General features: G+C 44.1%; 1 protein-coding gene across 9 annotated transcripts in view; it reads right to left on the minus strand.

Moving 5' to 3' along the window:
• The window catches only part of LOC118123000 (BAH and coiled-coil domain-containing protein 1), a 69376-nt gene extending 57237 nt beyond the window's left edge, over positions 1–12139 (minus strand). For all 9 annotated transcript variants that reach the window (XM_047343739.1, XM_047343736.1, XM_035180021.2 and 6 more), the window contains exons 1-2: positions 11893–12139; positions 8523–8846 (exon numbers count right to left, since the gene is read on the minus strand). In XM_047343739.1, coding sequence (XP_047199695.1) covers positions 8523–8694 — 172 coding nt within the window. In that variant the 5' untranslated portion in view covers positions 8695–8846; positions 11893–12139. The remainder of the gene's footprint in view (positions 1–8522; positions 8847–11892) is intronic.
• Positions 12140–12892: the final 753 nt, after the last annotated feature.

The following is a 12892-nucleotide window of genomic DNA, read 5'->3' on the forward strand; positions in this document are numbered from 1 at the left end:
GATTAACCACTGCACTGGCCCTGTCCCATTAATACTAGATACATTTTATTCAACGCTAATCCCAGACATCAAATCTTTCCTCCTTTTGTTTTGACTGTTATGACGGACAGCATTTTCTGCCGGGTCAAGGCAACAGCCCGCCGGGCAGGGGTGAGGAAATTAGTCTCTTTTTTTATATCGGGGCGATTGTCAACTAAATGTAATGGGGAAAAAATACATCGCCTTGTTTGCCATTACTCGCTTCTCTTAAATTTGCACATTCATGTTACATGAGGATGAGAGGGCTTACAATACAAGACACTCTCCCCTCCCCCCCGTCTCCTGTTGTACTGTACTGTGAGCCTGCAGACTGTAGCAGCGCTGAGGGGATGAGATAACCGTTCACCATTGTGAGAAAAGGCTGTCAAAGCTTTTTTTTTTATTTTTTTACTCGTACTCGCTCTTACTTCTCGCTCTCTCTCTCTCTCTCTCTCTCTCCATTTGTCTCCCTCTCTTTCTCTCGTAAGAATATAAAAAAGCTGGAGCAGCAGTTGCAGAAATAGTCCTGTTTCTATAATTAGATGTAAACAGACGAACCAGACTCTCGAGCTTGCTCTGTCCCACTGGCCCCACAGCCTCCTGGGAAGCAAGATGTGTGAGTGTGGATGACGTGTGTGTGTGTGTGTGTGTGTGTGTGTGTGTGTGTGTGTGTGTGTGTGTGTGTGTGTGTGTGTGTGTGTGTGTGTGTGTGTGTGTGTGTGTGTGTGTGTGTGTGTGTGTGCGTGTGCGCGCGTGTCTGCCTTTGTATTGCATCTGCTTGCAATGCACCAGTAAGTGTATGACAGCATGTGACAGTGTGCATCTAGTCTTGCCGTTGTCGTTCTCTCTTTCCCTCTGTCTGTCTGTCCCTTTATTGTGCAAACACACAAACCCACCCCAGTCCACCCCCGCCCTCCCCCACACCCACCACGGGGTAGGTCAGTGGTCGTACATGGCTAGCGGAGAAAGCTAATGCATGCGGCACCGGCAGACAAACACACATCTGTTGCTGAGAAGCCAGTCACTTGCCCCAGATCCTCGGGACACATACAGTATCAGAGAGAGGAGGCAGTGTAGCCTAGTGGTCACACCAGGCAGAGGGGACCAAATGCAAAAAAAAAAAAGAAGCAGAGTGAGGTAGTGAGGTAATGGGACAGAAACAGGGAGGACATTGAATGTAAAGGAGAAGGGGGGAGGACCACAGGGAGAAGTGGACATGGTACAGACGTGGATTTTAAAGCAAGAACATGTACATTAAAGAATCTGTATTGTAAAACAAGTGATTTGACAAAAAAATTAAATACAGGCGGGAAGGGGTTTCGTTATATTCAAGCACAAGAAATCCATACGAGAGAGAGTGCAAGAAGAAAAATAAGAAAGAGAGAGAGAGCAACAAGTCCCCTTTGGATTGAGGACGAGGCAGCTGGTTGGATCGTCCCGAGAGACTTATTAAAATGGAATTCCTGATGCTAATCTTTGTTTTCTCACAAAAGGGCTGACACATCCTTGAGAGGCATACTGCATGTATATTTAATGACAAATCTCCGCATATATTTAGCAGCACACCTCATTGTTTGGTACCGCGTGTCACCACCGCCCGCTGCACTGCTGACAGTCACCGAATCGTGGCCCATTATTTGAGTTTATCTGCTCTCACTCCTGGCCCTCCCAACACGTGCCATCCACATTCGTGGATCATAGTCAGCCAAGTGAAAACTAGGGGGAAGCTCGGAATCGAGAAAATATGGAGAAACAAGAAACAAACAGGAGAGCAGAGAGGAAGAGCTGCACAGGAACAACCGCGGAGCTGTACTTCAAAATGAATCCTGCACATTAATAACGTGTTAAGCCCAATTCATTTATGCTTCTGCGTCCTAGCTACACTTAAGGTGTGCACATAGCCTACGTGCGGGCATTCATAGTTGTCCGTAGGTGTGTGTGAGTCACACTGCAATTACACCACCAACACTGGCGGTAGAGTTTCTATGTCTCTGTTTATGTCAGAACAATGGCGATTTTTGTTGAAGAAGATCGTCAATTCAAAAATGGTGGCGAGTCTGTCGATGCTACCAAGCGGACCAATCACAGCTCTTGCGGTCTGCACTGCCTCAACGCATATTACATTTTGGGGAGGTGCTAGTCAGGGTACGGCGTAGGGCTCTGCGAAGCGTACATCTCTACAAGTAGGCTACAGAATAGCTTCGACACAGAACCATGAATTGGGCTTTAGTACTGCAGCAGAAACTTCAACCTGTTCTTTGTAGAATTTTGCAGATCTGGATAAGCACCCTGTACGCTCAACTGTTAAATAGAAAAATTGTGATTTTAAATAGAATGTTTATGTGCACCATTTGTGCAGCACAGTGGGTTGTGAACGCAGCACGCAGTGGAACCGCCACACGAGCTGCATCGTGAGCATGATATCTTCGGCAGATCCCGCAGGGACAGACTCAGACGTTAGAGGGTTAACAATGCACCTGTCTAGGCCTCACAGCCAACCACAGGGTGCCGCGGCTGCAGTGGGGCGGGGGGTGTTGTCTGGAGAACGCAGTCCAGGATTCACACACGCACGCAAAAAAAAACACCCACCCAAACAAAACCACACACACGCTCATACACCCATGTGCAATCAGTATTGTCACTGACCACAAATCTGCCAACAACAATAGGGCAACGGCCCTTTTTTTGTTCTTTTCACTGAACGATTACAATAATAAATTTGAAATTAAAAAACAAATAATCTGGATTTTCTGCTTGAGCCGTTAATAATGTCTAACAGCTGTCACATGCAATACAGCCATGCGCTGAGGTGGGCCTGGGGCTGCCTGACGAGAAGCAGCCTGATACTGGGAGAGGGAGGGAGAATGAGAGGGAGGGGTGGGTGAGACAGAAGGAGAGAGAAAAAGAGCAAAACCAGGGGAGAGATCCAAATCACAAACAAAACAGCAGTGGCTGACTTTGGGTAAATTAATCAGTCTATTCAATCTCGCAACAATATATTTTTGGTCCAAGTATTTTTTTTTTTTGCACGTGTGTGCATATGTGGTTGTCATGCAAAGTGATCAAATGATTTCAGCCGTGTTGGACTCCTCATCCAGCTTCTCACTTCCTCATATTGAGTGTTTAAATAGATGGGAAGGTTTTGAAATCTAATGCCCTGAAATCCGATACAGGAAGGTATTACCCTGCCCGTCGCTCTCACCCGTGGGTCTCCTTTGTGTTTGTCCTGTGTACACGCCCCGCGCTCGAGGCAAGGGCTCTGTGGCACCATGCCACACGGTGAAGTGTGGGTGGCGGTCTGTTTGAAGAGCCCGTCTCTGCGGCAGCATGGCCACTCGCTGGCCAAAATCCTCTTGCAAAGCCAGACCCCTAATTTTTTGCTTTTCTTTTTTTTTCCTACTCATCCAAAGCCTTTTCGTTCTGTGGACAGTTTTACTGATGCGCAGAGACATGCAAAGAATAAAAAGATGATTACACCTTTTATCTGAAATCAAATCCGTTACTTTTACCTGAATATGTGCTCAGATAACAGATGCTCTCACTTTATTTTTTGGGGTGTAATTGGACGTTAAATATTAAGGCAAATTCTGGGGCTTGCCAACGTTTTTACGGTATGCAAGATTGAATTAATTCAAAACACTAAGTGTGTGTTACCCTTGTAACCAAAACTATTTGCAAATATGGAAGGGACACATATCCTTTCTGAGACGGATGACCTTGCCCTTGCAAGTAATGTGGACTTCCAGTGGGAGCGTCAGGGGAAGGTGACAGATGGCGGCAGCATTGGGCAAGGTGCTATTTCAGCCAGGTGTAGGAGGCCAAGCAACACCTCCACTATTCAGGGGGACTCCTGTGACATCGCGTCTGAACCGTGTCATCTCACAACAATCCACAAACGAGCCCGACAACAGGCCAAGGTTCTCACCCTGTTTTGCAGTGCTGGAGCATGAGAGGGGAGGGAGGGAGCGCACGAGGCCGCAGCCAAATGGAACTTGGCCTAAGACCCACGTTCTGTCACTGCTCTTCCACCACAGTGGCTCCCGGATACAAGAATCCCTTTAATGTAATATTTAAGACAGGTTATTCAAGATGTCAGGGTTTTTTTTTCCTTTTCGCTCAGGTAAGCCTTGTGAATTTCTCTCTCCAAATACAGCAAAAGTGTTACATTTAAAAACAACGGACTGACACAGGCTTTCAGTGGAGTCCTGAATAATTACTCTGAGCACGCAACACACTCTTGTCACTACTCTTGTCTGGGGTCAACAAGGATGGGGGTAAGTGTATGAACTGTGAGTGCTCACAACACAAGAACTACAAGGCCAAGAAGAAGAAGCAACCCTTCCCACAAACAACCCTCACCTACTCACTGAGGTTTATTCTTTTAAAGACCCTGGGTTGTAACCAGCTCTTTGCGAACTCCGCCAAACACCTGTGTTTGCCTTTGAAGCGTCTTCTCAACAACCACAGACCCATGGGATGTTCCAGCAATGACACGTTCAATAAAAGTCTCAGTAAAGTTATTTATTCCCCTTTGGAAAAAAAAAAGCAGGAGAAGGCAGACAACACAGCTAACCTTTGAAGGGGGAAGCTGCTCGGATATCCAGCTAGGACATAAAAACCAAGGGAATGCCAGGGACATCCTACCAGAAAACAATAAAGGGGGTGGAAGGGACTGTTTTTTATCTTTAACAGCAGCCGTAAAAAACACACACAAAGCTGGGGTCTGCAACAATGGCCCGGGGCAGGGGAGGGTGGCTAAAACAGAAGTGGCAGGAAGACCACCTCTTCCCAGACACAAGGGTCTTCCTGCTGGAAAGAAAGGAGACAGAGAAATGGAGGGGAGGAGAGAAGGGGCCAGCTTACGGAAAGGGAGACAGAGGAGATGTGAAGGAAGGGGAGGCCGAGTGAGCGAGATGACATAAATATGACCTTTGATTACATGGGGTGTTTAGAGCATAGCTCAGCCATGGACAGCCTCCGAACCTCCTGCTGCTTTCACACAGCCACACCTCAGCCAGAGCACACTGATCAGAACAATATGGCTGAAAGATGAGCCCCCAGCCATAAATGCCAGCAGTAAAGACAGCTCCACTGTGTCTCCTGTTCTGACACTATCCAACATCTGAATCCCAGCCTCACGGCCAAGCGAGGACTGTCTCCAACCCTGCACCGGAGCCAGCACAAGATAAAATTACTGTTTCAAAGTCCTTGTAAATGAACTGGCTGAATTAAACGGTATTAGATGAGTTAACAGGTCTGTGGGTCTCAGGGTTTGAGAAAGCACGCGCAGAAAGAAGTTGCTCCAATGTCACATTCCCAGAACACGGTGCAAGTGTAAACTATAAATCGACCACCTGACACGCATTACAAATGACTGACTTGTAGTAGGTGAAGATGGACAGAGGCAAATGCACACTGACAGAATCTGTACCAGTGCTGAGGAGCATGGCTCAGTGGACAAGACGGCAGGAATGCATGTTCGCGTCTGTTGGTGCCTGATTGAAACCAATCTCACCCGTCCGTGCAAAACAAAGACAGTAAATTTCATTCCAAAATATGCTGAAATCCTGCAGCCCAGCGAGGAACAATGCCAGGGTGTTGCAACCACCATCACTCTTTTCAGCGGCGAGGGTGAAGGGTGCGCTCAACAATAAATACCTCTGCAAAGTCAGAGGAGCCCTTTCAAGGAGCCACATCAGAAACCTGCCTCTGAATGCATTTTTACATCAACGCTGAAATATTCATGCTCATTGTAAAGTATTCATGTGAACCAGTGTGCAAGTTAGTCCCCGGGGAGAAAGTGGAGAGAAACTGAAGGGATCCAATACACTCGGCAAACAACAAGCTCAGTTGTGCTAATGTTGCTAGCATACAGGACACTTGAGGGGACACTAATGACCTGCGCTGTCAAGATGAACAACAGTCTGAAGCCAGTAGGTTCAGACAACCTAGGAACATTTGACAGTTGTTTCATTGTACAGCTGGCCTTTATTCATATATAAAAAAAACTGCTAAAAGTAAATACATTCGAAAAGAATACTTAATACTACACTTTTATTAAATTTTGACCTAATTAATGGAAATGGCTTTCAAAACCGATTTTTTTTTTCTTGTGTCACAAAGATTATGAATACAACATTATGTACTGTTTGATGAATTACTGTCTTAAAAATATATGCCAGGAATAATTGTGAATTATGCCTCGTGTCCAATCCACCTACTTGCATTATGACAAGCTTGACATTTTCAAATATAATTAAAATAAATCAAAGATTCCGCAGAGCGCAATACCAAAATATTATTCTAACAGAGCCCAGAGGAGATTTACAAATTATGTGAATTTATGTCAAATTATTCTCCATTATCCTCAATCAAACACCTGAAAGGTAAAGATTTAACTCATTTTCCCAAATCTTGCCGATATTAGAGAGACTTTGTCTCCAGTCACACCCATGTAACCGACGAGACTGGGGAGAACAATAAACCACCTGTGCTGCTCATTGAACAGTGTTGACATTTGGAGGGTATGTATTCATGTTGGTGCAGCGCAGCACTACAAAAGAAACACCAAATCTCGTTGGGTAAGCACCTGTACCCTGTAGCCAGCATTAGCCTTCATGCTCTCAACAAAACATCTTTAATAAAAAAAAAAGAACACATATGGACGCAGGCACTGTGTGTGTGTGTGTGTGTGTGTGTGTGTGTGTGTGTGTGTGTGTGTGTGTGTGTGTGTGTGTGTGTGTGTGTGTGTGTGTGTGTGTGTGTGTGTGTGTGTGTGTGTGTGTGTGTGTGTGTGTGTGTGTGTGTGTGTGTGTGTGTGTGTGTGTGTGTGTGTGTACTGCCAAAAGCAAACATGAATGGTGAGAGATGAATGGTGAACAGCACCCATGAATTCTCCTGAATGACTAATTATACCTCATGCTCAGCACGGTTTTGCAGACGAATTCTGGATCCTTAGAAACACAATGAATTTGGGAATATCTTTGATTAGCCTGCCACAACACTGCCTGCAGTTTAATAAGATATTAAAAGATATAAATAAACAAACACACAAATAAATACATAAATAAAATGCAGAAAAACAAAAAAAACTAAATTCGGTGATTGCTGTATTTAACCACCTACATCAACCACCTACATGTAGCCCACGGGATTCAGTTATGAATTTTGCAGATACACTTTACATAAAATAACTTTAAAGAGCTCCGCTTTCTTTGCTTCCCAGTGACCTGCAGATTCCTCAGCTGCCGTATCATAAACATGTGTTTTTAGAAAGTGCATTTACATATTTTCAAAAGAAGATGGTTTCAGAGGTGTAGGTGTTTGATGCAACCAATACTCCACTGATGTCCCTTATCTTATTTAGAGCCTATTTTGTTTTACATATGTGGACAAAATAAAAAAAGATTTGCGTTTTCCTGACATCAAATTTAAGAAAAGCTTTAATTAGATCCAATACAACATAGATACACCAAATGGAGTAAAGATAATTATTAAAGGCATCACCAAGGATTTATTCTATTTTATTTCAATTTATTTTATTTTGGAGGATTATTGTATGACACCATTTGACTATACAGGTGTTTCTTTCATTGTCTCCACACCCTGATGCATTTTCAAAAACACGTCTCAGCAGCTATAGATTATTCTGTTCTCTGTGGACACAAATGTGTGTCCTCGTGTTTGTAATCAAGCACATTCGGGAACACAAGATTCACAAGTCCACTTGTTAAACCTGACTCGTGCACCGTGAACACATTTGCACCCAGTCACTTCCAAGCCCATGCACAGCAGGAGGATTTTCTATAGCAGTGCTCGTCCTCCTATAGCTACAACCTCCAGTCCACACACAGTAAACCCAACGCAGACCTGCTCGTCCAGCTTCTCCCCGTGATTGCTTATGGCTCTGGGTATGGCCCAGGGTTTTATGGGTAAGTGATGGCATCAGTGTGACTCGTATCAATTTTAACGTGAAGTGACAAAATCTCATTTTAGATTCAGCTGCATATAGCCAGTGGGAAACCAGTGCCAGTGTGTCCAACTCCATACAGTGCAAACTAAAACAGACTTCAAATGCCATTTTTAAATACCATGGCATTTACCTAACTTATCAGATGGCTATTTGTTTAACTAAGACGCCTTTATTACCTTTAGAGATATTTAAGCTACAAATGTTGATTCAGCTTAATCAAAATTCCTCCGGGGCCTCGTGTAAATCAAATTTATTAGCTGATATTTGAATAGTGAAACTCTGTCAACAGCCACACCTGAGCCATCGTTTATTTAAAACACAGAGCCTCCCTTTTGTGCAAAAATAAATCAGCTTTGTGCTCCAGCACACATGCAGGCCACAGCCCCTGCACGCTGAGAGACGCACAGGCAGCGGTATGAGGAGAGCATTGGAAACAACAGCCAGCGTAGAGGTGGATAAATGTTGCTCCAAAAAGAAAAACACACATTTCACTTGCTGCTCCATTGTGTGACATCGTCGATGTTGGACTAACCTGAGTGCGGAGCCATTGGTATGTGCGACGGGTAATATTTCCCCGGCGGGAAGTGACCGGCGTGCTGCACAGAGCCGTGGCCCGAGGGAGCGATCCGAGAGGCGGCTCGGTGCACCAGGGCGCCCCGCTCTGATAGGAGGTGCGCCGGAGCAGCGAAATCCCGTCCTTCCATTCCGAGGAATGTTGAGTAATCCGAATTCCGGATGGGGCAGGTCAGGAAAATCAAATGCAACCCATATAATAATCCTTTCCTTCAGATCTATGTGTTGCATTCAGTCGACTGCAGGCTTATCCAGCCAAAAACGTAGCCCCCGATCATCTTTTCTGTCAAAAGGAGAAATTCAAAGCAAAGGTCCATTATCAAGAAATAAAATTAGTAAAGCCCAGTTAGGAATTACACGCTGCAAAAATACTGACATTGCATTATAGCCAAGTCCTTTGGAGATGTCAGAGAAAACAAGTAATTAGTAGCGCTCCATTGCGTTTAGTTGTACTGGCCTTTCCTCTCGCGTCAAGGGTTCCTTTTTTGTGCGTAAAGGTGAAATCGCCTAAACGCTGATGCTGGAAAGTCACCGCGGATGCAAACGAGCAGCGAGCTCGTCCACAAGCCCAGTGAGCAGCCCCTAGCTCTATCGATCAGCCTGGGATATATAGGCCTGACATGCATCATATGGAGAAGAGCACTTGATATTCCACAGACACACGCACGACGAGCACACTGGCGCACATGAGGGATCCATATTCTTTTTTTCCCTGGTTAATAAATAATAACCGTGTTACATTTTATCCAAACACGTCACAGCAGTTGTCAGCTGTCACTCTCCTCCAAAAATCACATTGTGAAATATACAACCTATATATATTCTTATGTTTTTTTATTTATTTTTATGCTGCAACAATCTTAATCAAAAGCTCTTTGGTTGTGTTGGAGGCTGGAGTGTGTTGCAGTGTTTGGGTGGATTAAACTGATGGAACAGCCCACATCTCAAGGTGAACAGCGCTGCCTGCCTTCATGCCTCCCTCTCCTCGTCCTATTGTTTCCGATTGATACAGGCGTTTTTTTTCTCTCCCTTTCCCATCCCCACCACCACCCCCATCCAGATCTCAGCACATTTCACGTTCGTGGTCTTCCATATGACATGAATGCCAAATACACAAGTTGTGCACCATCTGCAAACTACCCCTAAAAATAACCCACTTTATAATAATGAATAAAACAAATGTACCATCCATCAAACAAATTGCATCATCAAATTTAAAGAACATTTCCTTGTCAGTTGATAAAGAAAGAAGAGAAATCATAGTGATAATTAAAATAAGAAAAATAATCATAATATAGATTCATAACAGAGATGCTTCAGCTCCTGCAGACATGGTCTCTCCCTCTCTCCCCCCTTCTCTCTCTCTCTGTGTGTGTGTGTGTGTGTGCGTGTGGGTGCATGTGTGTGTGTGTGCATGTGAATAACTGCACTCTCACTGCCTTGACCTAGTTCAGGTCAGGTAATCAAATGGAGTATAGTAAATACATTACAGGCAGCATCCTCTGCCATGCCACAAAAATAGTATTATTTAGTCGAGATGGGGGGAGAGAGGGGGAGAAAAGGTGGGACTCATTCTTATCAATTGAAATACAATGTGCAATAACTTCACTGTGAAAAAATATATAAATAGATATATGATTTTTGTCTTAAGGTGACAGCCTCAAACGTACTGATTAAAAACCAAAGCAGGCTGGCAGAGGGCAGCTTCATTTCGTGGATCAAATAAATAAAATATACATGGCTGAATTTTCTAAACACAGCAGAGACAGAGAGAGAGGGAGAGGGAGAGAGGGAGTGTGTGAGTGTGTGTGTGTGTGTGTGGGTGGTTAAATATTATAAATTCTCATTTTAGGGGCCCTAAATTGCAGAGGACACTGTAGAGAGGCCCCCAGCAAAATATAAATTAAAATAATACAAATTTAAATGTGTGAAATACATATGTAAACTGTGCTGTGAGTGAGGATGGGGATATTCTAATCAAATAGAAGCAGTTGCAGCCTCAACACTATTATCTCCACATGGAGCCAGTTACAGCCAGAGCCCACAATTCAGAGCTGCGTGGAAATTCCCTCCACACAACTCAGGGACTAAAATGCTACGAAGCGATGGAGTTGTGAAATGTCATGAAGTTATGTGTAAAACGGCGAAGAAGCCTTGTTGCTTGCATGTCTATCTGTGAGATGTGAGGGGATCCAAGGTGAATGGCCGCCCGTCAGGAGGACTGCCTTTGTCTCCACACTGAGAAAGTGCTCTGCAGTCGGCCATTACCTTCCCCTCGCCATGCTGTAGCCCTCTCTCTCTTTCTCTCTCTCTCCCTCTCTCTGCCTCACGTAGACCCACTAACAATCAAAGCTATGGAAATAGAAATAAATGCACATTTTTGCAACACGCACACGAGTCTTCTGCGGCGCAAATGTGCATTCGTGGGAATTTAGTCGCAGTGGCGTAGAAGGCTGAACCACCGTGGGTGTTCCTGCTGCGTTGTACCCTTTAAAATGCGCGAATTTCTTCCTTAAACCAAATAAACTGTATTTAAATAAAATAAAAAAATCCAATGATCGACGCCCCTGATGTGATTCATTACGCAGCTGCCGGTTTCACTCACAGGAGCCAACGATAAATTAAATTACTGCTGCGTTCGCCCGGGTCGTGCTGCGAGGCAGGCGGACCTCCGCGGCCGTGCGAGCCGGCAGGGAGTGCACCTCGGCCGGGGCGAGTGGCAGCGTGTCCCCCTGCTCCTTCTCACTCTTTCTCCGAGCGAACAATTCCGCCTGGATTTTTTTTTTAAAGGGTAAAACAGCCCGGGCTATAACCACCGTGTGCATCTCACTGGTAAATTAAAATAAAAAATGTAAATTTCGCCATATTATTAAAGGCTCTTAAGTCTCGATCGAAAGCACAAATAGATAAATACATCAATAAATAAATAGATCTGGCACGTTTGGAAATTGTAGGATAATTTAAATAAAACATCCACAAAATAAGTCGTTGGTAGAAACTAGATATTTTATATAATTAATAAATTGCCCTTAACGTAAAGAATAATTATATTGATGATAATAATAGTAATAATATAATAATAATAATATTTGAAGTGTATGTATATTTTGTCAGCTCGTTGTATTAAATCATTAGGTTTTTTCCACAGGAAACAGATATCCTGTTTTGTTATCTTTAAAACTGATGCCTCTGCACTGTCTATAATAGACAGCTTGTCACACACAGGATTTTGGACTAAATGGTCATTTTACAGCGAGGAAACACGCCCCTGTGATATTTCTGATGTAATGAAATATATAAAAAGTATATTAAAAAAAATGACTACTTACTGGTATGTTAAATCCTTGCATAACAATAAATAATAAAAATACAAAACACAGAGAGGGACGCTGCGAGGCCGGGTGCGCCGCCCATTTAAAAAGGAACTCTGAAGTGGAGCATGTGGCTCAGAGGGAGCTCCTACAGTATCTCCATCTGTGGCTGAGCAGGAGCCCGCTGGTTCGGTCTATGGAAGCGGTGGGACCGGGGCTTCCGGCCTGGCTGGATCGCGGCTCCGATCTCCGAGCAGCGGTTTCTCTCCCGGTGCAAACTGCGCACCTCGCTTCTCAGGGGCAGGGTAAACACGGCCTCCCATTGGTCGGATACCTGCATGCCCAATGAGCTCGTGCCGCCCGCCCGGGGACACGCAGGGCTCCGATTGGCCGGCAGCGCGGGCCAATGGTGCGCCGGCTGGAGACACTAAACAGAGCAGGAAGCGCCAGATTTAAAGCACGAGTCGGTGTGATTCTCTCACAATGGAGCTCAGTGCAGCCGCAGCTCAGCTTCGAAATGCCCCGCAGATAACGCAGGTTCCACCGGCAGCGGTCATAGCAACGTAAACACGAAAATATTACGGTCAGAACTGCGTTTGAGTTGTGTGCAAAGCCCAAATTTAACTTGCATTAGCCTAATGTTCCAAATAGAAATAAAAAAGAAGCATAAAAGATGTGTAACACATAATAGTAATAACTTTGGTTCATATTCTGTACACTTTAAGTATTGCATGTTACTTATTACTTGCTTATTTTTGACTCTTGCTGCTGTAATATTGCAAACTTCCCCACCATTGGATTAATAAAGCATTATCTTATCTTAAATTATGAATGTAGCACTTTTCAAAAACAAAGTTTCAAAAGTGCTGTACAATAAAACTGAATTTCAAGAATCCAAAATTAAATTTGAACAAAATAAACCAGATGAGACCCTTTAAAATGAAACAGTTTTTAAAAAAAGGCAATAAGATAATATTTGAGAATAGATTTAAAAGAAGATACTGTTGCCCTGAGTTCT

This window comes from Hippoglossus stenolepis, chromosome 16 (assembly GCF_022539355.2).
Source record: "Hippoglossus stenolepis isolate QCI-W04-F060 chromosome 16, HSTE1.2, whole genome shotgun sequence".
NCBI lineage: Eukaryota > Metazoa > Chordata > Actinopteri > Pleuronectiformes > Pleuronectidae > Hippoglossus > Hippoglossus stenolepis.